Source organism: Rattus norvegicus, chromosome 8, assembly GCF_036323735.1.
Source record: "Rattus norvegicus strain BN/NHsdMcwi chromosome 8, GRCr8, whole genome shotgun sequence".
Lineage (NCBI taxonomy): Eukaryota > Metazoa > Chordata > Mammalia > Rodentia > Muridae > Rattus > Rattus norvegicus.
Window position 1 is genome coordinate 68681539 of NC_086026.1, and position 26019 is coordinate 68707557.

Below are 26019 nucleotides of genomic sequence, written 5' to 3' on the forward strand. Positions count from 1 at the left end.
AAGTAATTTTTTAAAAAAAACTTTTGTTTATTAATATGTGTGTCTGGTGCCCAAGGTAGCCAGAAAAAGACATGAGATCTCCTAGAAGCAATAGTTACAGAAGGTTGTGAGCCACTATGTAAGTGCTAGGAATGGAATACAGGTTTTCTGGAAGAGCAGTAAATGCACTCTTAACCACTGATCAATCTTCAAGCCCTCAACTAAGTATCCAATCTTGTTGTCACTGAGTCTGCATTTGCTTATTAGCTTTATTGTGGGATGATGTCACAGGTGAGGCAGGTACAGGATAGAAGAAGGCCTGTCATTGGATGAGAAGGAAGGGTGGGTGGGAGAAAAGTTTGAAGGAAGAGGAGGAGACTGGAACAAAGAGAGGAGGAGAAGCTGAGAAGCCATGGCAGGACAACAGAGGCTGACAAAAAGATCTTGCTCTGTGTATTTACAGGTTGTTATCAATGTTCTTAAGGGATGGATTACCGGGCTTTGTATGTTTACGTTGGCAATTATATCTTATCAATTGGATCTAAGATTATTGTATTGTGTGTTCTTTTATGTGAGGGTTTGAGTGTAGGAAAGTGTGTGGTGGCTGGAGACACTGGGCCACCGCGGCAAAGTTGGGATGTGTTTCCGCAGAGATATCTAGCAGATATCTTGGGGCACTGCGGTGTAGACCAAGCGAGGTAAAAGACAACAATACTTTTTTTTTATTTTTTATATTTTTACAACAATACTTTATAGAATTACTAAGTAGACAGACTAGTCTATACAGAGTCCCAGAAAGAACTATACAGTGAGACCCTAACTCCAAAAAAGCCAAACAATTGGCATTTTTTTTAAAAGGGAGGGAGAGGGGAATAATACAAAGAGATACTATTTGGATTAACTATAAAAACGTATGAGCAAGCAGGATGGCTCTGTGTACTCATGCACAAGTCTGACAAAATGAATTTGATCCCTAGATCACAACTGGCAGGAAGAAACCACATCCTGAGAATTGTCCATTGTGAAAATGCACACATATGTACATGTGTACACACACACACACACACACACACACACACACACACACACACGGCCCACATTTAAATTTTAATAGATACTTTATAACATGAGATCCTGCCACAAAAAACAAAACAAAAAAACAAAACCAAACAAAAAGAAATTTATAATAAAATTGAAATCATAGTAAATTCAAATAAGTGATAACTTTAAATATGACATTGTGTGTGAAAATGCAAGTCTGTAATGCCAGCACTTAGAAAGCAGAAGACAGGAGGACTGCCAAAATTGAGGACAGCATAAATCTAGACCAGCCACAGCTACAGAGTTAGACCCTGTCTGTCTGTCTGTGCCTCCCCTATTCCCTTTCTCTTGAACAACCAAATACATACATACTTACAACAACAACCTGACGGTGAGGGCTGGGGAGATAGAGATACAGTATAGGAGTAAAGCACGTGATTGGCATTAGTCACTGGGTTCAATTTCAAACATTCACCCAACACATCTACATACAATAACTGTATTCAATAAGGCCTATTGTTTATTAATGAAATAATATAATTTCTGACTTGAGAGATATTTTTGCATTATATTCTCACAAAAATAGCTAGCCCAAATTTTCCTACATTTTTCTGTAGTCTCTAGAATTGTTCAACTGTTTTAAAATGTACACTTGGTATCTCTAGCACCCAGGAATATATGCAAAATGATTAGTAAATATTAAGTGTGATCTTACCACACTTACACATGCAGTTCTACTTCTCTCTCTTCATGATTTAAAGTCTAAAAATAATAGATATCCAGGTTTCTAATATATACTTTCTAATTTGTGTGTGCATGTCTAAATTTGTGTACACATATTTACAACATGTATTTATATGTATGTATATCTGAGAATATATACAATATTCCATATAGAAATATAAAGACGACACACTACTTTAATTCCAACACTTGGAAGGCAGAGGCGGGGGATTTCTGAGTTGAGGTCAGCTTGGTCTGTAGAGTGAGTTCCAGGGACAGCTATGGCACAGAGAACCGGTCTTGGAAAAGAAAAGAAAAAAAGGAAGGAAGAAAAGGAGGGAAGGGAGACAAGAAAAGACTGATAGGAAGGTCTGTGGATAGTTGGTCTTTATCTTAACCGTCAGTTCCAATGCTTGACTTCATGGGATCCCATGGCCACGTCATACACAACTTCAGAAGAGGCAGCTCACAGTGCTTGCTTTACACCTTCTCTATGTGGAGAGCTTTGAAAGAAAGATCCTGTTTCTGCTTCTCAGTTTTCTAGAGCTGGATTTACACCAGACATCAACCATACCGGGGAAAGCTTTATTATTTTAAGGCCCAGGTAGGTACAAAACCAATGGTTATGAGCTAAGAATCATGCCAACGTGCAAATATAATATGTGGGAACTAATCTTCCTGGCATGACAAATTTCCACTAAGTACTACTATCTGCACGTTTGTCAAATTCCCAAAATCTAACAGAAACCCTAACTTAGCACTAGTAACACATAGGGTACTAGAGGACTTTAATATACTTGATGATTCTTAAAGTATTTCTCATTAAAACTCAATGAAGTTGATGTGGTAGTATATGTCTTTAATCCTAGCACTCTGGAGGAGAAAGCAGGTAGATTCTTTAGTTCCAGGCTAGCCTGGTTGCCAGGCCAGACAAGACTATATACTGGAGGCCATATCTTCATCATCTTCAGCAGCAGCAGCATCTAATAATATATCAACTCTACAAACAAAACCCTAAAAAAGAAAATTTCAATACAAATAACAAAATCTTTCTAATAAACACCAGGATATGGAATGAGAAACAAGTTTAAGATTTGAAAAAGAGTTCCTAAAATAACCCAAACTAACCTACCAGCCAAATATAGCTACCAACTGCTTTTAGTAAGTAAAGCTTTTTCAAAGTAGTCACATTCATCTGTTAAAGCATATGGCTTCCTTAGCAGTAGGGGGAAAAAACAAAGTTGAATATATGGAGGACATATAGTTTACAGGTAGTATTTGATTCCCACTTGAGTGCTGGGAATCAAAGCCTTATACATACTAGGCAAACTTAACATGGAGATTCAACTGTGTGTGTGTGTGTGTGTGTGTGTGTGTGTGTGTGTGGTCTGTGTGTGTCTGTGTGTGTCTGTGTGTGTCTGTGTGTGTAAATATTCCAGGAATCAGTTGTCTCTTTCCATACTGGATCATAAACAGGTTTATCAAAGTCATAAAGTAAATACTTTCTTTTACTTTTACTCACTGAGTCATCTCAATGGCCCTCTTTTACCCTTCCTGTGTGTGTGTTTATGTCAAGAGCCAACATTCTGGACCACTTTCTATTTGCTGAAGCATGGACTCTCGCTGAATAGGGATCCTGCTGATTATGGCTAATCCAGTTGGCTAGCTATCCACAGGAATCCTGTTTCTGTCTCACAGGCAGCCACAATGTGGATGTTAAAGATCAGAATCTGAGTCCTTGCATTTTTAAGTTGAGTTTCAAACAATGAGCCATCTCCCCAATTCCACAGACTGCATCCTTTGGAAACAGAATCTCACTGAATTGCTTCCAATTCACTAAATGGCTACCAACTTCTCTCTGTAGCTCAGACAAGCCTTTTACTCAGGATGCTCCTGATTTACCTCTAAAGTAGCTGGGGTTACACATCTGTGCCAGCAAAATAAATGGCTTTATCTGACCTACATGCCCTAAAAGGACCAAAGTATCACATACATTTATCAAACATTCATTATTTGTAATTTAAAAAGACACAGTGCCCTTTATTTCTACCAATAATTAAAAAGATTAGAAGTCTGTGTGTGTTGAGTGGGAATAGTCTTGCTGATCTGAAACTTCCTATGTACCCAAAAGCTGGACTCAAATTTAAGATCCTACAAACCTCCAGAGTGTTGGGATTACAAAGCACACAACAATGTGCCACACCTAGAAAATATAAAGAAATGCCTTTAAAAATTGAACAAAACCGGGGTTTGGGGATTTAGCTCAGTGGTAGAGCGCTTGCCTAGCAAGCGCAAGTCCCTGGGTTCGGTCCCCAGCTCCGAGGAAAGAAAAAAAAAAAAGAAAAAAAAAAAAAAAACAACGAACAAAACCAAACATTTGCAAAGCATGTTTTCGATTATATCCAGCTGGGAAAGCCATTTTAAAAGAGTTTTTTTGTCTCTAGGAATTTCAACAACAAAATGGCTAAGTAAACTGCCCCCCCCCAAACCCCAAAATCAAGGTTCTACAACTACTATAAAATTACTAGATTTCTCACACACACCCCCCAAAGTATTATAAATCCAAATCTGTTTGAATCCTTAACCTAATAGCAGGTCATTTTTCTATCCTATGACAGGAAATTTCCCAACTCCTGAGATTCTGTTTCAAAATCAAGTGACCTATCAGAAGTACATGAACAATGAAGTAAAGACAAAACAAAGTAAAAATTAACACACTGTGTGCTCTATACAAGAAAGCCACAGTCCATTCAACAACTGCTCAATGACTCTCCTTTCTGAATGAGCACAATGTGGAAGTGAGTGCTGATGCCACACCACCACTAGGACCTAAAAGTAAGCATCGTAACTGCCTCAACTCAAAGAGAGCAATAAAAACAAGACTGTCCTTATAGAAGAGCGTGACTGGCATTCTCCTGGGAACTCAGATTCGGAAGATGAGATCGGGAATTCTAGGTACAAAGCAAGAGCTTATCTCAAAATAACAAAACAAAAAAGACTAACACAATCACATGCCTATAATCAGCACTCTGGAAGAAGCAGAGGCAGAAGGATCGTGAGTTTGAGACGAATCTGGGTTAGGGAGCCTATCTCAGAAAACAAAAGTGAACGAATAAGTACTATAAAAAGAGTCCCTCCTAAGTATAAGGAGACATCTAGGATTTACTGTAGTGTCTGCACAATTCAGAACTGAATGTTTCTTGCAAAATTACTCCCGAAAAATGTGTGTCAGAAATCCCCAGCCAGTGCTATGCTGTGCTGCAGTGGCTGCACTCACCTCTTGGGCATCTCTTGCTGCCTTTGCATCATCCTCATTATAGCGGTTACAGTTGTACCTTAAAGGAAATTAAGAGGATTTCAGAAAACCATAAACCCATAAAAAGTGAAAAGAATGCTTATTTTTAACATGTAGCCTGAACTTTTAACTCCACTTCCAAAGAGATCGTCTTCTCTCCTAAGCTGTCTCTCTCCTTTTACAAACCAAAGAACCAACAGTCAGCAAGTTACTATGGAAGAGTTGCTTGTGCTACGGACTTTTACACACGATGATATTAGCTGTCTCTGAAAACGGAATGACATATATATAAAAAAAAAAAAAAAAAAAAAAAAGGGAAAGAGAAGGAAACCTCAGGAGTGAAAACGACTGGCACTTCTGTTCTTGTTTTGTTGTGTAGGCAGGTTCTCACTAAGTAGCCCTGGCTGGTTTGACATCTGCTACACAGACCAGGCTGACAGAGCTCACAGAGATCTGCCTAGCACTGCCCCTGGGTGCTGAGATTGAGGTTACATGCTATTATACCTGGCTACTACATACCTCTCATTAGAGACCACATTCTCATTTTGGGTATTTATTTAATGCCTAACTAGCAACTCCAGTGAACGTTCGATGAGTGGTCCAGAGTTCATTAACGCACAGAGGTGGTTCAGGGCAGGACGCTGAGAGCTAACCTGACGCTGCAGCATGTGTTAACACTGAACCTTTTACTCTAGAGCTATAGGAAGGCTTTTTTTAAAAAAAGATTTATTTACTTATTGTATATGAGTGAGTACACTGTAGCTGTGTTCATGCACACCAGAAGAGAGCATCGGATCCCATTACAGATGGCTGTGAGCCACCATGTGGTTGCTGGGAACTGAACTCAGGACCCCTGGAAGAGCAGTCAGTGCCCTTAACTGTTGCTGAGCCATCTCTCCAGCCTGTATAGCAAGACTTTTAACAAATGCCATCTCTCCCTCCATCCCAAACTTAAAAAATTGAATTTAGATGTTAAAAGTAAACTGCATGAAGTTTAAGGATTGGCTCAATGGCTAAGGGCACTTACTACTCTTACAGAGGGGCAGAGTTTGATTCCCAGTATACACAATGGACAGCCAGAAACCTTCTGGAACTCTAATTCCAAGTTACTTAACGGTCTCTTCTGGTCTTGTAGGCAGTTTTTAAACCATGAGTGAGCATCTGTGTAATATACAATCATACAAATGAAATAAAATGCAAATCTAATATTAAGTTGCTGTACAGACTTACCAACTTTTTCAGAATTGTTATTTCAGTATGTGTGTGTGCACATGGTGCTAAGGTATGGAGAGCCTCCTGCATGCTAAGCAGATGCTCTGCCAAGGAACTATCCTCAGCCTTTCAGAAGTGACTCAGTGTGTATATTTCTTGCATACATAAATACATTATCTTTGACTTTAACCATCATCAGAAAGCAGTTAAGAGAAAGTATTTGTCTATGTATGTATGTGTGTTCAATACCTTCCTTTCAACTTATATGCTTGAGTAACAGGTGTTGAGGGATAAGATAATCTCTTATAAAAAAATGTATCAGAAAGTAGAAGGGGGGAGGTTTTTAAGAAGCTTTTAAAGATTTTCCTCTGAGAAAAATAAAAATCTATTATGTTTACTCCAAAAAATGGCCAAACAATTCCAAATATTCTTACCTATATTTCCTGCATAGGGTACAAATTTCTGAACCCACACATTTTACAGAAATAACATGGTTCATAGTATTCTAATTTGAAATTATACTTTCAATTGCTTATTTTTGACAGTCGCCTATTTCACACTATTCAGAAATAACCCAACTGATCTTAAAGTAACACGGATAACAAGTTAATGAATGATTTAATATTAATTTTCACCTGGTTATTCATACTTCTCAGCATAACAGTTTGCTTAATTTAATTGAAAGTTCACTACCTTGATTAATCTTGGTTAACTATTAACATTCTCTTCTTCCTTTCTTCTAACCATCTTAACTTTTCTTTTTAGTTTGTTTCTGTGACATGGTCTCTCTATATAATTCTGGCTGCCAGGGAATTAGTTATATAGGCCAGTCTAGCTGTCATTCAGAGATTCGCCTGCCTCCTGATTGCTGAAATTAATGGTTATATGTCACTCCTAGCTCCTTGTGATTTTTTAAAAATGTGTCTTAAAGCACCATCTTAATGTGGGATTTCCCTTCCAAAACTAGCACAGATTTAAAGACTAGCAGAGCAAGCTATTTAGGATCTCTCTATACTTCTAATTCAAGTAACAGTTAGTGCTACTTGGAATTTTGTTTTGACAAGTCAGAGGCATTTTAAGGCATACAGAGAAGACAAAGGAGGATACATTTGCAAGGTCAGTGAGCAATAGTCATGGCCCTCTCTCAGGTCACCATTCGGTCTGTGGTTGATTTCTTCTAATTTTTATTTTAAAGACTTATTTATTTACTATATATAAGTACACTGTAGCTGTCTTCAGACACAACAGAAGAGAACATCAAATCTCATTACCCATAGTTGTGAGCCACCATGTGGTTGCTGGGTTGAACTCAGGGCGTCAGGAAGAGCAGTCAGTGCTCTCAAGTACTGAGCCATCTCTCCAGCCCCTATGGTTGATTTCTTTTGCTTTAGATAACATAAAATCTAAGTTGTAATTGAAGATGTCATAAAACTCATAGGTCTTCCCACACTCTTCTTTCTCTATTCCCCCTTCCCCCTTTTACTAGGCTTGCCTATAAAACCATACAGTGACCTTATTTTAGTTCCTAATCAGTCTATAGTATGCTGTCTCAGAATCAGTCTTCAGCTCCGACAATGGCAAAATTTGCCACTAACAAACCAGTTTTTACCTTAGAATTAGCTTTAGAAGTAATCCCTATTATTAGTCCTTTAATTGTGGTAACTAATACAAGTCACAATTAACTAAAAGCAAAGACCTTTTTTGTTTCTCAAATTAATATCTCCTTTATCTTGTCTTGACCTTGCAACCCTCTTCTAGCCTATCCAGTCTCCACAAAGCACCAGAATTATTTGACAATGTACTTCAAGCACACAATACAGACCCTCTCACCAAACCCATACCACTTCTACTTAAATCTTCACAAGATCCAAACTATTTTACTACCACTTTATAATACAGTCTACCTCCTTACTTTCTCTGTCCCCCACAACTTAGTAGGGAGTCAGCAGGAAGGTAACACAAATCAAAATAAGTTGGTCATTTGTATATTATAACACTCGGAAACATTTTCAATTCACATCAGGAAATGTGTTAGTTCCTGTGTTTTTCAAAATGGATCTACAATTTAACTTGCACTTTCCCAAATAAAGAGGCATGTAACAAAATTATCTATCTATTAGTACAGAAGGACATGGGTCAATGCCATTTAACAAGGGTTGCCTTTTATTCAAGGATTATGCATTCATGGAAACAATCTTTACTGGAGCTAAAAAACAAAACAAACAAAACCTCAGAACCTTTAAAGAAAAGTCACAATTGTGCTGAGCACAGATTTCTTTATTCTTGTCATTATTCCCTAAATAATACTGTTTACAAAACATTCATTGTGTGCTAAATAACCTAGAAATAGGAGGCATGCAAGTGAAGTACTGTGCTGGTATACAGAATGACCATTGGCACGCTCAGACTCTGGCTCTCACGGGGCGTCCTGGAGCTCATCTCCAATAGATTCAACTAATTAACAACTGCAGATGCATCTAACATTAACTGCCAGTCTTGAATTTATAAAATTAGACAATAGAGGGACATTTGAAGGACTACTTCCCAGTTCTAGGTAATTTGTCCCAATAGGAATGCAAGCCTATTACAAAGAGAAGCTAAATATATCGACTTCTGCTCAGTAGCTTTCTAATTTTTAGCCAGAAAACAAAACTGTTGTCTAACAATGTGGAGGATAAGGAAAACACACAAGTTAAATTTCTGACAATAAACTCTAGTTTACAACCTCCACCTAGAGGACATATCAGACAATGTAACTAAAATTAAAATCATGAACTAAAAACACTATTCCACCTCTGTTCACAGTATTCCTTTTACTGTTTCCAACTTTTTCAACTAATGAAATCTCAATGGATAGGTTTACCTCAATTATTAATTCCTGTGAGAAATATGACTACCAAATCCCTCTCTGTGGTTATCTTAAATACACTCTGTTGAAACGCCTTATTTTTTTTAAGCCCAAGGCAGAAGTATCATTTGCATGAGGTATACATCCTATAACTATATGAACGCATTCTACCATTTGTTCAACCTACCAGGCAGATCCATGTGGTTCCCAAGGGCCAAGACACACCCAGCAAAACTCTGCTTTACAGTTCTGGTTACGACAGACCATGTGATTACAACCACCATCCTTCTCAATTGTGACATGGCATTTGGGACATTCCTATGGAAAAAAAACTATAGAGTTGGTGTCAATGCTATCTCCCATTGAGGACAGACGCTAGTTATAGATTTCATTTATTTGCGTTCATACACATACGTTACTTTAAAAAGTAGTAAGCATCTAATAAAGATCATTAAATGTAAAGTATATTATTATTACTGGTTCTTTTTGTCTGTTTTGGTATTTTGTTTGCTTTTTTTTTTTTCATTTGTATTTTTCAAAACAAAATTTCTCTATGTAACAGTTCTACTTGATTTGTAGACAGACTGGCCTTGAACTCACAAAGATCCACCTGGCTCTGGCACCCTAGTGCTGAGATTAAAGGTGCACACTATCACCACCTGGCTATTACTGGGTATTAATAGACACAAAAATGTAATGCTTTTTTAAGAATTTTTTTTGTTTTTATGGGTATGTCTGTTTGCCATCTGTATGCAAGCGCCTATGGAAACCAAAACAGGGCATCATATCTTCTAGAGAAAGAATTATAGAAAGTGGTGAGCAACCATGCAGGTGTTGGGAATTGAACCAAGGTCCTATGGAAGAGCAGCTGCTGAGCCATCTCCCCACCCAAATAAAAACCATCAAAGTATTTTTAAGCACACAGTAAGTTTTACTGAAGTTAAGGATTTTACTCAGCACACTGCTTAGTGCCGTCCCCTAGCTGCGCAGTCCTTCCACATTCTCAGGGCTTCATATGCACCAGAAACCTATAAATCTTTTAAGAGTGTTATTTATTCCTGCTTGTCTCATGAATAAATGACAAAATAGAAATAACAGAGAAGCTAATTCTAGGTCAGGTAGGATCCATAGATAAGCAATCTGGCGTACAAAGTCAGGTAAGCAGGTAAGCAGACCTTAACCTTCAATCTGAACTCATACTGAAGCTCAAAATTTCCATTTTTCAAAAAATAAACTTAAGAGGTTTTTGTTGTTGAGATAGGATATCTCTACAAAGCTCTAGCTGCCCTAGAACTACTATGTAGAACAGGCTGTCCTCAAACTCAAAGAGAGATGTGTCTGCTTCCCAAGTGCAATGATTAACATGAGCCACTACACCTGGCTTTAAAAAAAAAAATTTTTTTTTTTAAATCTGCGTGATGTAGATATTTTGTATACACAAATGTACAAGAGACTAGATGATGATGCTGGGTGCCCTGCTCTCAGCCTTGTTCCTCTGAGACACCCTCACTGACCTCCAGGGAATCCAGCTATCTCTGAATCTCAGCACTGCAGGTTACAGGTGCATGCGGCCACACTTCTTTTACATGGGTGCTGAGGATCTGAACTCAGTTCCTTATGCTTGAGCAGCAAGCTTAACTTGTACAGAAAAACTCAGTGTTTTTATAATAAAAGAGCTATTACTGCCTTAGAGGTGCTCCAAAAAATAAACACCGGAAAGTGAATAAATAAGCAACCATAGGAGGTGGTGTGGGGGTGGATAAAAGTTACCACAAGGCCCATACCGACACAAACTCACACTGCTTTTGCTAATGCTCACACACTTACCCATATCCATGTTCATTATCAAGTTGGGGTTGGGGCTGGGGTCGGGGGAGACACACAGATGGACCAACCTTTGTGTTAGCTGCAATCCAATTAGAAGTTTCACTGTCATCATCACACTTTTTAATCCACTTCTTCAACCACTATTTGAAAACAACAACTGTTAGATTTTAACTCGGCTTGAGAACAGCCGTTTATTTCAGCACTTAAAGACAAGCTTTAAATGTAAGACGCAAAAGCAATTGACTTTCAATAGACATACACTCAAAGTAGGAATATCGTACCTATAAATTCTCATTTACACAGGATCAACCAAACAACAATTTTGTCTGGTTAAAGTTGAGTGGGGAATCTGGAATCTTGAAGAAAAGTCAAATTAACCTAAAACCTGAGTTGCCCTAATCAACGGATATTCTAAGAACAAACGGGAGCCTGACACATGGAATGCACGTACAGACTACCTGCAACAATCACTTGAAATAAAAAAAAAAAAATCTTCTGTTAATTAGAACACAGGCATCAGCTATTATCTTTAATCAAATCTTAGAAGTGTATCATCCCCTTAAAAACAAAAACCAACCTCACCTTACATTTAACTGGATCATGCCAATTTTCGCCACAGTTAAAGCTGAAAAGAACACCAAGAGTTTAAAATAATTAATCCTACTTAGCATAACTTAAAAAGGATAAAAAAAAAAATCAACCATTTCACATTCTACAGTTCTCCAGTACTGTCAGCACGTTCTAAATTATTGGGAATACCAAGCCAGGGAATGTGTCTGTTTGTTTCATAGTGAAGTTTTTAGAATTGGTGTGCACTAGGACCAGCATGTAGTAGGTACTCAGTATGTACACACTGAGATGTTAAACACATGAAGACAACATGCCCTGCTAACAACTAGACAGTAATTTTTGCTTAACTAGCTCACTCGAATTGTACTGAGAAGCTTCTGGTAATGCTCCGTTGGTACACATTCTACCTGTAATTCACTCAGTACTCCAACTAAAGAACAAAAACCTGAATTTACAGATTAAAATTCACAACTTTATTCAATATACAGTAAACAATACATTAGAAAACAAAGAGGCAAATCCTTGAATAATGTGAACAGATAACCAATCTATTCAAAGCAATATAAAGCAAGCCAAAAAACCCAGGCACGGTGGCTCACACCTCTAATTCTAGCACTAAGCACATATATATTTAAGAGGTATAAATGAAGGAAAAGTAAATGCTTATGGGCAGGGTAGCTATTGACTCCTAGGTCTGAAGAGAGAATAGGGAACTCAAGGCTACATATCACCTTGTCTGAAAATGAGGGTCAGGGGGACACAGGACACGACAGCGCACTCACGGGTAAGGAGCCCACCAAACTAGTAGCAAACTGCACAGAGTGAACTCAGTGAGTCTTAAAGTAAGATATGGCTGTGGGCTCTGTAGGCTGCAGTGGTAAAGGGCAAGAGTAATCAAAATGTGTATGGAACTGTCAACGAATTTAATAAAAGTTATACGAAATGAAATTAGTGATTAATGATATTATCAGGGAATTTAAAGAATGTCAAAAGAAAATTTGTTTGCCAAGGAGAGTGCGAAATGAAGCCAAGGAAATTATTTCTCTAACAAGGTAGGCACGGGGCACATGATGAACAGGGAACTGAGGAGCTTCAAATTAATTCCACATCTATCTTCTAGCAGAAAGACACAACGGCTCAGTAGGAGCACTGCTGCTCTTGTAGAGGACCCAGGCTTGACTGCAGGTGCACACGTGGTGGTTGACAGCTATTCCTAACTCCAGTTAAAGGAGATCTGATTCCCTTTTCTGGTCTCTGAGGACACCAAGTGCATGTGGTATATAGATAAACAGGAAAAACACTCATATGCATAAATAAACCTAACTATTAAATAAATCTTTACAAAACAGAAATGTTTTATTTAAAAATAAATTTCAAAGTAGGTATGTAATATGTTACAAAGGTAAATTTTATGTGTGGTAGCAAGCACACATGTGCTACAGTAAAACATTTCCAAGGTGGAGGCCAATGTCTTTCCTCATCTTTGACCGTGTTTGAAACCCTGTCTTCCCTTTGTTGTTGCTCACTGCTGTGTATACTAGGGTAGCTGGCTCACACACTCCCAGTGACTTTGGTTTTGCTTCCTATCTCACTACAGGAACACATGAAGTAAAGGTGCATGTTAGGTGCCCAGCTTTGTGTGGTTCTGGAACTAAGCTCATAACTCTGTCCCATCTGTCTAGATCAAAGGGCTAAACTCTTAAACTACCAACACACTGTTGATCTTTATCAATACAATTTGTACTTTAAACATGCTTATGAATTTGTGATTTGCTCTTTAGCTATTATGTTGGATATTAAATAATTTGGATATTTATTAATTCTATGGCTGTCTTTAAAGAATCAGAACAATATTAAAATACTAGCAAAACATCTATTTGGTAGCTCCACATCGCTCCTTTTCTTTTAACGAGTGTAAGATCATTTTACCTTTTTGCTATATTCTTCATGTGCCCAAATCAGATTCCAATGTTGAAATCTAATCAACAGTAAGGTAACATTAAAAGGCAGGGCTTTCTGGGCATGATGGTGTACACCTTTAATTCTTGCACTATTAGAGGCCAGTCAAATCTACTAATGTGTTTTAGGACAGCCAGGGTTATATAGAGAGATTCCTCTCTCAAAAAAATACAACCGCCTGCTCTACTCAACAAACACATACTTGGGACATTTAATTGTCCTAAGGACTGCATTCATGAACAATATAACAAGGAAATGAACACTGCTACCTTGTTCTTTCTACTATGTGAGGTTATCACAAGGTATCCTCTAACAGCAAAAAGTAAACTTACACCAACACAGAGTCACCAGCACACGGACGCAGGACTTCCCAGCTTGCATACTACATTCCTGCCACGTAAATACTAAAGTATCCTGGTATTCTGTTATAGGAGCTCACCAGGCTAAGAAAGGACATTGTTAATGAAAAGTGAGCCTAAAATGAGGAAGCTGATTTGGAATTAAGTAACAGACCGGGGTTGGGATGTGTATTAGAAAAGAAATACATTATCTTGAATACATATACGTATAGATTAATTATCTTGATTGTGGTGAAACTTGATAATGAAAGAAGAGGTGTAGAGATGGTTTCAGTTATCTTGAGACTACACATCAGTCAGTCCTAAAGAGACTCTCTGTGGAGCTAAAGCCCAGAAAAGTCATTCTGGTGATTCTCTGACATTTTTGTAATTGATAATTACGAACTAGAGGACAACTGTTCACTGCAAAAAGTAGAATCTGACTTAATAATTGTCTGAACCATATACTGTTTTATGCAAGGTAGAAATGGACAATGAAAGTGAATATTTGATTGAATAAATAATATTCAAGATAAAGCTGGGCTCTTGGATGTAAAAAATGAACAAAAACTTTCAAACTGAGAAATTCTCAGGCTACCTTCCCATTTAGGGGGAAAAAAAAGAAAAGCCAGCTAAACACTTCAGAGACACTAAGATGTTCCCCAATATTTGGTGTTGAAAAGTTCCTGATAGATGACATCTAGTGTTCAGAAAGAGAAGAATATACTACAGAAGTTCCATGTTACCAACACAGACGGCCTAAACAAACAAAATTACCTGCATTATTTTCTTATTAGATTAAAAAAAAATTTGTCTAAATCATGGAAAGTTATTATTTTTAAATAAAACACACAGTCTTTCTTTCTCAATCTGTGACAATATAGAGGAAGACAGCAAGAGCCAGATGGAAGAAAATACAGTAAAACAAACAGCAATCTAATAGCCCAACACTGCCATTAAGCGGTGACTGGGGTTTGATCCCTAAGACACCACCACACCTCATCAAGCATGTATAAGGGAGAGCGCACACACACATGCACACACCCTCCCTCCCTCTCTCTCTCTTCCTCTCCCCCCAACCCCGAATGTTAAAAAAAGGCAATTAACCCAGATTTTTAAGTTTTCTCTTATTAAAGGTTAAAGTGAAATATAAAGAAAATTATAATTATAGTTTCATTTCCCCCAATGAACAATACATTCAGCGGGTAGAATGGCACATGCCTATCCTAGCACTTGGACACTGAGCCGGAATTAACATGAGTTTGAGGTCAGTTTGGGCTACAAAATGAGACGCCCTTAAACAAAACACAGGCTGCACTGTCATACACATACACATCTCTCCAAAAGATGAAAGCATCAAGAACAGAAACTCAAGACATGGTTTGTATCTCACTTAAAAGAAATATACACTACTTTTAACCAGTGTCATTTATTTCCCAGCATGTTTACTATCAAGATTCAAAGAAGAGGTAGAAATCCTCTATTTACTCCCCTCATCTAGGGAATCACAGCTTACCAAAACTGGCGGCCACACTTGCAGCGAACTGGTTTTGCATCAGGATACTGGACTTTAACAACATGGTGGCAATCGGGGGCAGGACACCATTTTAACAGTCGGTTGCACTGAAACACAAGTTACAACATCTTAAAAACCAAAACAAATTAAACTACACAACACCTAGTAAGATCAAAGAGAAATAAAACCATATAAAACCTGCTGTCGTGTTCTATAATCATGCTTTTTAAGTGATCTCCTGATGTGTTATTGATTTTTGATAACTATCTTTTTTTTTAAGATTTATTTATTTATTATATATAAGTATACTATAGTTGTCTTCAGACATACCAGAAGAGGGCATCAGATCTCATTACGGATGGCTGTGAGCCACCATGTGGTTGCTGGGATTTGAACTCAGGACCTCTGGAAGAGCAGTCAGTGCTCTTAACCGCTGAGCCACCTCTCCAGCCCGATAACTATCTTTTAATCAGAAATGACTGTTAGCTTGCTCTGCATCTGGGGAGATACATGGTATTTCTATTTTACTCTGTTAAAAATATGGCAGATTACATTGACATTTATTCAATGTTAAGCATTTTTGCAACTTATTTATTTGAATTCTGGGAAGGAAATCAAGGACCTCACCTTAGGCAAGTGCTTTACCAACTGAGTGACATCCCCAACTCTAGTGTGCTGTTAAGTTTGTGGCTTCATTATTTGTTTGCTTTGGTTTTAGGGATCAAAACTTCTGTCTGACAGAGAAGCCTCCTACCACAAAGCTGTATCCCTAGACCCTCACAAGATTATTTTAATCTTTCAACTTCTAGTTCTACAAAACGTAAGAACTATCTTTTATTCTACCTACAAATCCCACGGAGCCTTAAACTGTTTAATTTTGGTTTTTGTATGTCTCTCTGTTTTAAGATGAGGTCTCTCACTAGATATACCAGAGTACCCTCAAATTTGCAATTCTCTTGACCTAGCCATTTCAATGCTGGAATTTCCCAGTTTACTCCACCCCAACCAGGTGAGACACAAACTATTAAGTATATTTATTACATGAACAAGATATGCCTTAAACAACATTCTGTACTAGGTTTCAAAAATCAATTTATTGGGTGGACATATAGCACATCAGGAGATCACTTGCATAAAACATAGATCAGAGAGTCCTAGATCCCAAGGTACAGACAAAACCTTAAGTGTACTGATCATTTCAAAAGGCACGATATACATTAATTTGTAGTTTTATCGTTTAATCTTTAGCACAGATAAAGACTATTTTCAAGGACAAAAATGCCAAGCTATACTGATGTTACTATAATAGGCACTGGCACTTTCAATAGAACCTGAGGAAAAAAATCATTTTGTTTTGTAACCTATACACAGGGTTCTCTGTAGTAGCTGCCATTGTAGCACAAAATCAGTAACAACAAATATGCAACAGGCATTTTCCAGTAAATACTTTTGTTTTTGTGACAGGGTGTTTCTACATAGCCCTGGCTGTCCTGGAACTCAAAGAGATCCACCTGTCTAAGCCTCCGTGACTGCTGGGGTTTTAAAGTCATGCAGTACTATATCTACCTCCAATAAAACTGTATTTACAAATACAGGCAAGCCGTAATTTGGTGACAACTGGTCTATTAAAAAAATTTGTATGAAATGAATAATTTTAAGAAATTATTGGGGGGGTGTTTGGGGGGCATTTTTTTGCCTGCGTGTAGGTCTGTGAACCATGTTAGTGAGTGGTGCCCACACCCAATGAAGAAGGCACTGGGGACTAGAACCTGGGTCCTCTGAAAAGGAGCCAGTACTTTAACTGTGGACCATCTCTCCAGCCCAGTGACTACCATATTCTTTATTAGCAGAGAAGACAATTAGAGAACTAACAATGTCAGGACACCCAGTACTTAGATGGCAGAAGTTAAAAGCTCACCAAGGCCACCCTGTGAGACATTTCAAAAACCAAGCCAAACTCAGTAAAAAGAACACAACTAGTATATTTCTATTAATAAACAGAATTTTGAAAGTTAAAATTAGAGAAACATAAACCACTTACCTCTACAAAGCTATTTGTTATTAAATGCTGATATTTTAATTTAACTTTTGAATCTGTGATCAGGCGCCTGAAACCAAGAATGAAACAAGTTACTAAGTTTAAGTTTAATAAGCCAAGTTTAATGACATGTGTAAAGAAAATGTAACTTCAAAACTGTTTTATGCTATGGTATAAAACTACGTAAGTTGAAAATATCAAAATATACTATCAATAAATCCAACTATTTGTACTAACGGTGATTTTCAAGTTTCTATAATTTGACTTGGATAAACAATTTCCTCTGTCTAAATATTCTATTTTCCCAAGTACATGTTGGGGCCTAAGGACTGCAAGTTTGTGGCCCTTGCAGATTTTTTGTAATTCCTGACTACCTTCTTTATACACTGAACTCAGTACATGAAATAAAGCAGATGCTGTCACCAAGAGTGTGAAAGAACAGACCCAGGTGTGGTGATTATCTGTGTATAATTTTGAGAGCTGCCTTCATGTGGTAGTTCTTGGCAAGTAAATGGAAAAACAGATAACAGTCTGTTTTCTCTGTGTGTCTATTCACACATGCACACTTTCTGAAACTCCTAACACAATGGCAAGAAAATAAGGAACTGGGCTGGAGAGATGGTTCAGTGCTTAAGAGGGCTGGCTGTTCTTCCAGAGGTCCTGAGTTCAAATCCCAGCAACCACAAGGTGGCTCACAACCATCTGTAATGGGATCTGATGCCCTCTTCTGATGTGTACAGTGTACTTATATATAATAAATAATTTTAAAAAAAAATTACATAAGGAACTGTGAAGCTGAAGTCTCATTAGTGTAATGAAAACATCTTTCTTAATGTCACAGGAAAATGGTGTAAGAGTGGAAGACATAGCTAAGTAGTTAAGCATTTGGCAAGCATGTTCAAGAAGTACTATCCGGGATCTGTTGTTCTTGCTGGGGTTTAGGTGGTATTAAAACCAGAGTGGTGGGGTTGGGGATTTAGCTCAGCGGTAGAGCGCTTGCCTAGCACGTGCAAGGCCCTGGGTTCGGTCCCCAGCTCCGGAAAAAAAAAAAAAAAAAACTCTTCGAGGCATATACAGTCCAATCCTTGAGTGAGACAGCTTTGTATGCTCTGGCTTCATAGTTAATCCTCTATTACCATCACCACCCCCACCACCCCCAGCATTACTACTATCATGATAGGTCTCACTGTGCAGAGTGTACTTGTGGTTATCCTGAAACTCACTATATCCTGAATTTACAAAGATCCTCCTGCCTCTGCCGCCCAAGTGCCAAGAATTAAAACCATGAGCTATTTCATGCGCACTCATGCCCAGCCCTTTTGTTCTTCTTTAGCTTCAAATCCTCCCCTGTTCTTCCTAGAGACCACAGTCTTACGGTCACTTTCAAGTGTATTCTTATCAGACCAAATGGGGGCTTCACATTCAACCTTCATATTCATGTTGAAAGCAAAGTCTAACAATAATTAGTCTGTTTGCAGTTCCTCAACAAGTTAAACAGTGTCACCACCATTATAAACCTCTTCAACCTCCCTCCTAAACACACACACTTGGAATTAAAAATGGGTGTCTCACAAAACATTACACACAATGTTCACAAAACAAAAACACACAAAAATGCAGAAACAGTTATAATGGAATGCAACTCAAAATAAAAAAATCTAAGTGGTGATTCATGTCACAGAGTTAATAAATCTCAAAAAATAACTAAGTCAAACAATGAAGCTAAAAGGGAAAAAACAATAACAACAACAACAACAACAACCAGGTATTATGGTTTCATTTACATATGATTTCTAGGTTAGACCAAGAGAAACCAGATAGACTCACAGAAACCAGGTGGGTGCTTGGTAAGGTATTGAAGATGTGTAAATGGTCGAATAGAAACAGAATAATAAAAATGTTTTAGGATTAACTATAGTCCTAGAATTTAGGAGGTTGACACAAGAGAGTAGACATGGCACTGTGAGTGTGGGCTTTGAGAACCTCATCCTCGATGTCTGGAAGCCTGCTCCTCCTGCACCATGCCTGCCTGGATACTGTCATGCTCCCACCTTGATGATACTTTTCTGAACCTCTGAGCCAGCTCCAATTAAATGTCCTTTATAAGACCATGCCTTGCTCATGGTGTCTGTTCACATCAATAAAACCCTAAAACACACATCGAACACACCATCAGAAGCATTTAACTACCCTCAAGTTTAGGAATCACTCCTGCTTTAACAAAGAAACTGAAAGGCTACCACGATTTGAAATCAAGTGACTTTGCTGAGATAAAAAAAACACGAACAAAATCAATTTGGGGGAAAAAAATGGGTTATTTCACTTACACTTCTACAGCAGTTCACCATGGAAAGCATTTAGGGCAGAAAGTCAAATTGGGCAGGAACCTGGAGGCAAGAAGCCATAGAGGAATACTGCTTACTGGCTATCTCCTCAAGGCAAGTTCAACCCAGAATCAAAGGCCCAGTAGTGACTCCACCCACAATGGGCTGGGCCTCCCATATCAATCACGCCCTCCCTACAGGCTTGCCTGCAGCCTTGTACAGAGGCCTGTTGTCAACTGGTGCTTCCTCCTCTCTGATGTCTACATCTTGTATCAAGTTGAAATAAAACTAGCAAGTACAATTACTAAAAATATTGCTTACACATATAGAGCACTGTAGGTTAAAAAAAATCTTTATTCTATAATTTAATATCAATAATAAAAACATTTTCCTTTCAAGTCTTTTCCCCCTTTGATATAAAACCGCAAACAAATACAAGTAATTAAATCACATCACAATTCTCATTCACCATTTCTATGAATTTCTCTATCATTTTGTAAATATGCAACTACCTCTCCTTTCCCTATCTCCTTCTTTCCCTTCCTTTCTTGAAGCAAGATCCTACAAAACATCCCAAAGACCTCAAAAACTCCTGCTCATTCTCTCAAAATACAGACACAAAAAAATAAAACTTTTCAAAACCCAACAAACCGTCAAACCATTCCTCTCTGACTCTGTAACTCCTCTGCCTAAAACAGTCACATGGCTAAATACATGATGTGATGGCCAAAGATCATATAATGCCCCCAACACTGTCTTGAGCAGGTTCCCCAAATATTCACTTCTTTCTTCTCCCTATTTCAATCTATGTATTTACATTTACAGTTGTTAAGTAACATTTTAGAAGTTAAAATTTCTTGGGCTTTTACCAGTAAACAATAGATTGTTTCTCTAGCATTATTTGTCAAATCTTGACAAATGGTTTCATTTTTACATTTCAAAAGGTTTTCATGATAGACTTTCTACATAGACTATCAAAATCAACACTTTTGTATGTTTCTTTGCACAGAAATAAAGGGGCATTTATTTTGTTCCACTGTGAGGCAATTCTAAACCACATATTCTCTAAACTTTTAAAGACATAATGAAAACTTTGTTCATCAAAATAAGTCATCTCTCAAGAGACAAAGGGCAAGCCAACAAGTACTTCCTTCATTAAAAAGGCTATATGGGGGGTTGGGGATTTAGCTCAGTGGTAGAGCGCTTGCCTAGGAAGCGCAAGGCCCTGGGTTCGGTCCCCAGCTCCGAAAAAAAAGAACCAAAAAAAAAAAAAAAAAAAAAAAAAAAAAAGAAGGCTATATGGAGGGCTAGAGAGATGACTCAGTAAGTAAAGGCAAGCTATCAGAAGCTTGAGTTTGATCCCCAAGGCCTATATAGAAGAGAGCAATTCCCACAAGTTTTTCTCTCACCTTCACATGTGTGCCATGGTATGCATACACAATAAGATAACTATAGTAAAAAAAAAGTTTTTTAAAGAGTTGCCGAAACTGATATAAATGTAAAAGAATGCTTTATATTATTATCTACCAGGACATTGGAAATTAAATCCACATTCTCACAAGAATGGCTAAAAGACCAGAATTCTCATATTTAGTGAGGAATATACAACACATACATTTTAGAAAATATTTTCGCAGAATCTACAAAACGTTTTATCTATTAAAGTACTAAAGATATTTTGGTCCAGACATAATCTAAGACAATCAGTTTTTGTCTGTCAAAAGACATATAGAAATATTCTTTAAAGTTTTATACACTGGTCAAAAACAAAGCACTCAAAACTTCAAGTCTCTACTACGCAGAGAATCAAACATTATACAACAACAGTAACTACAAATAGGCACACACACCGGGCCCATGAGGAACATTCCAAACACAAACGAATACAGGCCAGACAGCTCAGCTGAGCAAGCCTGATGATCCTTGAAACTCAAGAGACAGGAGAGACAGACTCATATGCTCAGTGGCATGTGTGTACCATCACTCAAAACTCATATACACGTGCACACAATAGTAATACAATTAAAAAAAATAAAATATAAAATATAATTCCATTTAAATGATATTCAGGAATTGGCAAAAACAGGTGATTCACAGTTATTTGCAGTTAAGAGCACTGGTAAAACAAAAAGAAATCAGTGACAGAACACAGCCAGTTAATAATGTATGGTAATTACGCACTTGTTATGTTAGGTTTAGTAATAAAGATGAAGCAGAGTATAAAGACAATTACTTCATAATAAATAGTAGGGAGTTAAGAAGAACTGCTTAAAGTTGATGGAACAGTGCTTAATTTCAAAAGCATTATTTAGTCTAGTAGTCAATGAGTCTATGACCGAGAGGGAGGGAGAAGGGAGGGAAAGATTGATTGAGATTTTCTGGGATCTAAACCAAGACCTTACTAAAGTTAAGGACAGACACTATTGGTTAGCAACAACTACAGTCCCCACTAGACATGAAAACAATGGATAAAGAGCTCTCATAAAAATAAATGGCAACACACCGCGGATCCCGGCCCGCAGCAGCTCTCTGCTCCCAAACCCCGTGGGAGAGAGACCTCACCGCCTGGTCAGGTGGGCACTCCTGAGGCTGCAGAGCGGAGGAGACCACCAACACTGCCCACCCCTGCCCACATCCCTGGCCCAAGAGGAAACTGTATAAGGCCTCTGGGTTCCGGTAGGGGAGGGCCCAGGAGCGGCAGGACCCCTGCGCCTGAGACACCACCGGAACCTGAAGGAAACAGACCGGATAAACAGTTCTCTGCACCCAAATCCCGTGGGAGGGAGAGCTGAACCTTCAGAGGGGCGGGCGCGCCTGGGAGGCCAGAAGAGACTGCACTCTGCGCACGTCCAGACGCCAGAGGAAAACACGAAACGCCATCTGGAACCCTGGTGCACGGAGGCTCCCGGAAAGAGCGGCGCAGATCTTCCCGGTTGCTGCCGCCGCGGAGAGGACTTAGGCAGTACCCCACGAGCAAACTTGAGCCTTGGAACCACAGGTAGGACCAACTTTTCCCCTGCAAGAAACCTGACTGGTGAACTCAAGACACAGGCCCACAGGAACAGCTGAAGACCTGTAGAGAGGAAAAACTACACGCCCGAAAGCAGAACACTCTGTCCCCATAACTGGCTGAAAGAAAACAGGAAAACAGGTCTACAGCACTCCTGACACACAGGCTTATAGGACAGTCTAGCCACTGTCAGAAATAGCAGAACAAAGTAACACTAGAGATAATCTGATGACGAGAGGCAAGCGCAGGAACCCAAGCAACAGAAACCAAGACTACATGGCATCATCAGAGCCCAATTCTCCCACCAAAATAAACATGGAATATCCAAACACACCAGAAAAGCAAGATCTAGTTTCAAAATCGTATTTGATCATGATGCTGGAGGACTTCAAGAAAGACGTGGAGAACTCCCTTAGAGAACAAGTAGAAGCCTACAGAGAGGAATCGCAAAAATGCCTGAAAGAATTCCAGGAAAACATAAATAAACAAGTAGAAACCCATAGAGAGGAGACACAAAAATCCCTGAAAGAATTCCAGGAAAACACAATCAAACAGTTGAAGGAATTAAAAATGGAAATAGAAGCAATTAAGAAAGAACACATGGAAACAACCCTGGACATAGAAAATCAAAAGAAAAGACAAGGAGCTGTAGATACAAGCTTCACCAACAGAATACAAGAGATGGAAGAGAGAATCTCGGGAGCAGAAGATTCCATAGAAATCATTGACTCAACTGTCAAAGATAATGTAAAGCAGAAAAAGCTACTGGTCCAAAACATACAGGAAATCCAGGACTCAATGAGAAGATCAAACCTAAGGATAATAGGTATAGAAGAGAGTGAAGACTCCCAGCTCAAAGGACCAGTAAATATCTTCAACAAAATCATAGAAGAAAACTTCCCTAACCTAAAAAAAGAGATACCCATAGGCATACAAGAAGCCTACAGAACTCCAAATAGATTGGACCAGAAAAGAAACACCTCCCATCACATAATAGTCAAAACACCAAACGCACAAAATAAAGAAAGAATATTAAAAGCAGTAAGGGAAAAAGGTCAAGTAACATATAAAGGCAGACCTATCAGAATCACACCAGACTTTTCGCCAGAAACTATGAAGGCCAGAAGATCCTGGACAGATGTCATACAGACCCTAAGAGAACACAAATGCCAGCCCAGGTTACTATATCCTGCAAAACTCTCAATTAACATAGATGGAGAAACCAAGATATTCCATGACAAAACCAAATTTACACAATTATCTCTCTACAAATCCAGCACTACAAAGGATAATAAAGGGTAAAGCCCAATATAAGGAGGCAAGCTATACCCTAGAAGAAGCAAGAAACTAATCGTCTTGGCAACAAAACAAAGAGAAGAAAAGCACACAAACATAACCTCACATCCAAATATGAATATAACAGGAAGCAATAATCACTATTCCTTAATATCTCTCAACATCAATGGCCTCAACTCCCCAATAAAAAGACATAGATTAACAAACTGGATACGCAATGAGGACCCTGCATTCTGCTGCCTACAGGAAACACACCTCAGAGACAAAGACAGACACTACCTCAGAGTGAGTGAAAGGCTGGAAAACAACTTTCCAAGCAAATGGTCAGAAGAAGCAAGCTGGAGTAGCCATCCTAATATCAAATAAAATAAATTTTCAATTAAAAGTCATCAAAAAAGATAAGGAAGGACACTTCATATTCATCAAAGGAAAAATCCACCAAGATGAACTCTCAATCCTCATCTTCGGTTGGTTTATATACAAGTGTGCAATTTCTAGGCTTGAAAGTAAAATGATGCTATCTGGTGCTGGATAGAGGAGCCTTATTTTTTATTATGGCAGCTTGCTATTTTTGTAACATGGTGATTTGGTTGAACACAATAAAGTACAGTAGTAACTGAAAAAAAAAAAAAAAAAAAACCCAGGGCCTAGTGCTTGCCTATAGGTATTTTGTAGAGTGGTTAACAGTGAGTTGACTTCAAGTAAAAGAAGCCTTGACGGTGTGGGTGGGTCACATCTAATCAGAAACCTTAAAGTGGAGCCTAAAGAAATCCATCATCAGAATGGAGAGATGACTCAGCAGTTAAGAGCATTGACTGATCTTCCAGAGGTCCTGAGTTCAATTCCCAGCAGCCACACAGTGGCTCACAACCATCTATAATGGGATCTGGCGCCCTCTTCTGGTGTGTCTGAAGACAGCAGCAGTAATACATACATAAAATATAAAATAAAATCTTAAAAAAAAAAAAATAAATGGCAATGAGTCTGTATTCCTCTAAAATCCAGACTTAAAAACGAAAGGTACACTTCAGAGGATGTGGAATCAGGAGCTATCACAATCACAGATGACACTGTTACAACTGGTTATTCAAGATGCGCTGAAATAGCTGGACATGGTGGCATACACCTATAGTCACAAAACCTAGGAGGCTAACTAACCAAGAAAATTTGAGTTCAAGGCCAGCCTAGGCTACAAAGTGAGATGCTATTGCCATAAAAAAGATGGGAGTGAATATACTACTTGAACATCTTGAAAGACTTTATAACATAGAGATAAAAGTGTGTGTGTGTGTGTGTGTGTGTGTGTGTGTGTGTGTAGACAGACAGACAGACAGACAGACACAGATAGAGACCCTAAGCAGGTAAATGAAATAAAAATATCAACTATTACAATGAATAATAACACATGTGGTCATAAGTAATAAATGATATATAATTTTCACTAATTTCTTGAAGGCATCAAGGAAGAAACTCGTGTGACAAAAAAATTCTCAAAGTATAGCATCTGTATAAATCTAGAAGAGACTAATGTATAGGGAAGACCATTTAAGCTAAGTCTTGATGGTAAATAAATTTTTAATGAGCTATTTTTGAAGGCCAGTGATAGTGATGATAATCTATCTCCTCAAATACTCATTCAAAGATGCTAAGGCATAAAAAAAAGTAGATGCATTCAATTACCACTATTACGTATTTAAGAGGACTGGAGATGTAATTCAGTGGTAGAGTTCTTACCTCCAACATCACTGCCCTACAGGTTTGATCTCAAAACACTGAGAAACAAATAAGACATCTGAGAGTTAGAACAGGGACATAGCTTGGTGGTAGAAATAGGCTTAGAATGCAGGAGGCACTGTATGTAATCACCTGGATCTTAAAGAGGAAGTGGGAGTGATTTAAAAATTCAAAAATTACTGAGACTCCAGAGGAGCAGTACATTCAGGGTATGATAGCTGATTCAGTCAATGTAAGCAAGATAACTTTGCATCGTGCAAGTCCAAAGTATAGGCAACAACAAAAATAAGTAAAACAGAAGGTAAATTT

The 26019-nt window shown here is 38.3% G+C and overlaps 1 protein-coding gene across 3 annotated transcripts in view; it reads right to left on the bottom strand.

Moving 5' to 3' along the window:
- Arih1 (ariadne RBR E3 ubiquitin protein ligase 1) overlaps positions 1-26019 on the bottom strand; it is a 102450-nt gene that overhangs the window by 8340 nt on the left and 68091 nt on the right. For 2 of the 3 annotated variants that reach the window (NM_001013108.3, XM_063265127.1), the window contains 6 exons: positions 17350-17416; positions 15309-15415; positions 11508-11550; positions 10994-11065; positions 9286-9416; positions 5021-5078 (listed from right to left, as the gene is read on the bottom strand). In NM_001013108.3, the coding sequence (NP_001013126.2) occupies positions 5021-5078; positions 9286-9416; positions 10994-11065; positions 11508-11550; positions 15309-15415; positions 17350-17416 (478 nt within the window). The remainder of the gene's footprint in view (positions 1-5020; positions 5079-9285; positions 9417-10993; positions 11066-11507; positions 11551-15308; positions 15416-17349; positions 17417-26019) is intronic. The other variant, XM_063265128.1, reaches the window with a different exon arrangement.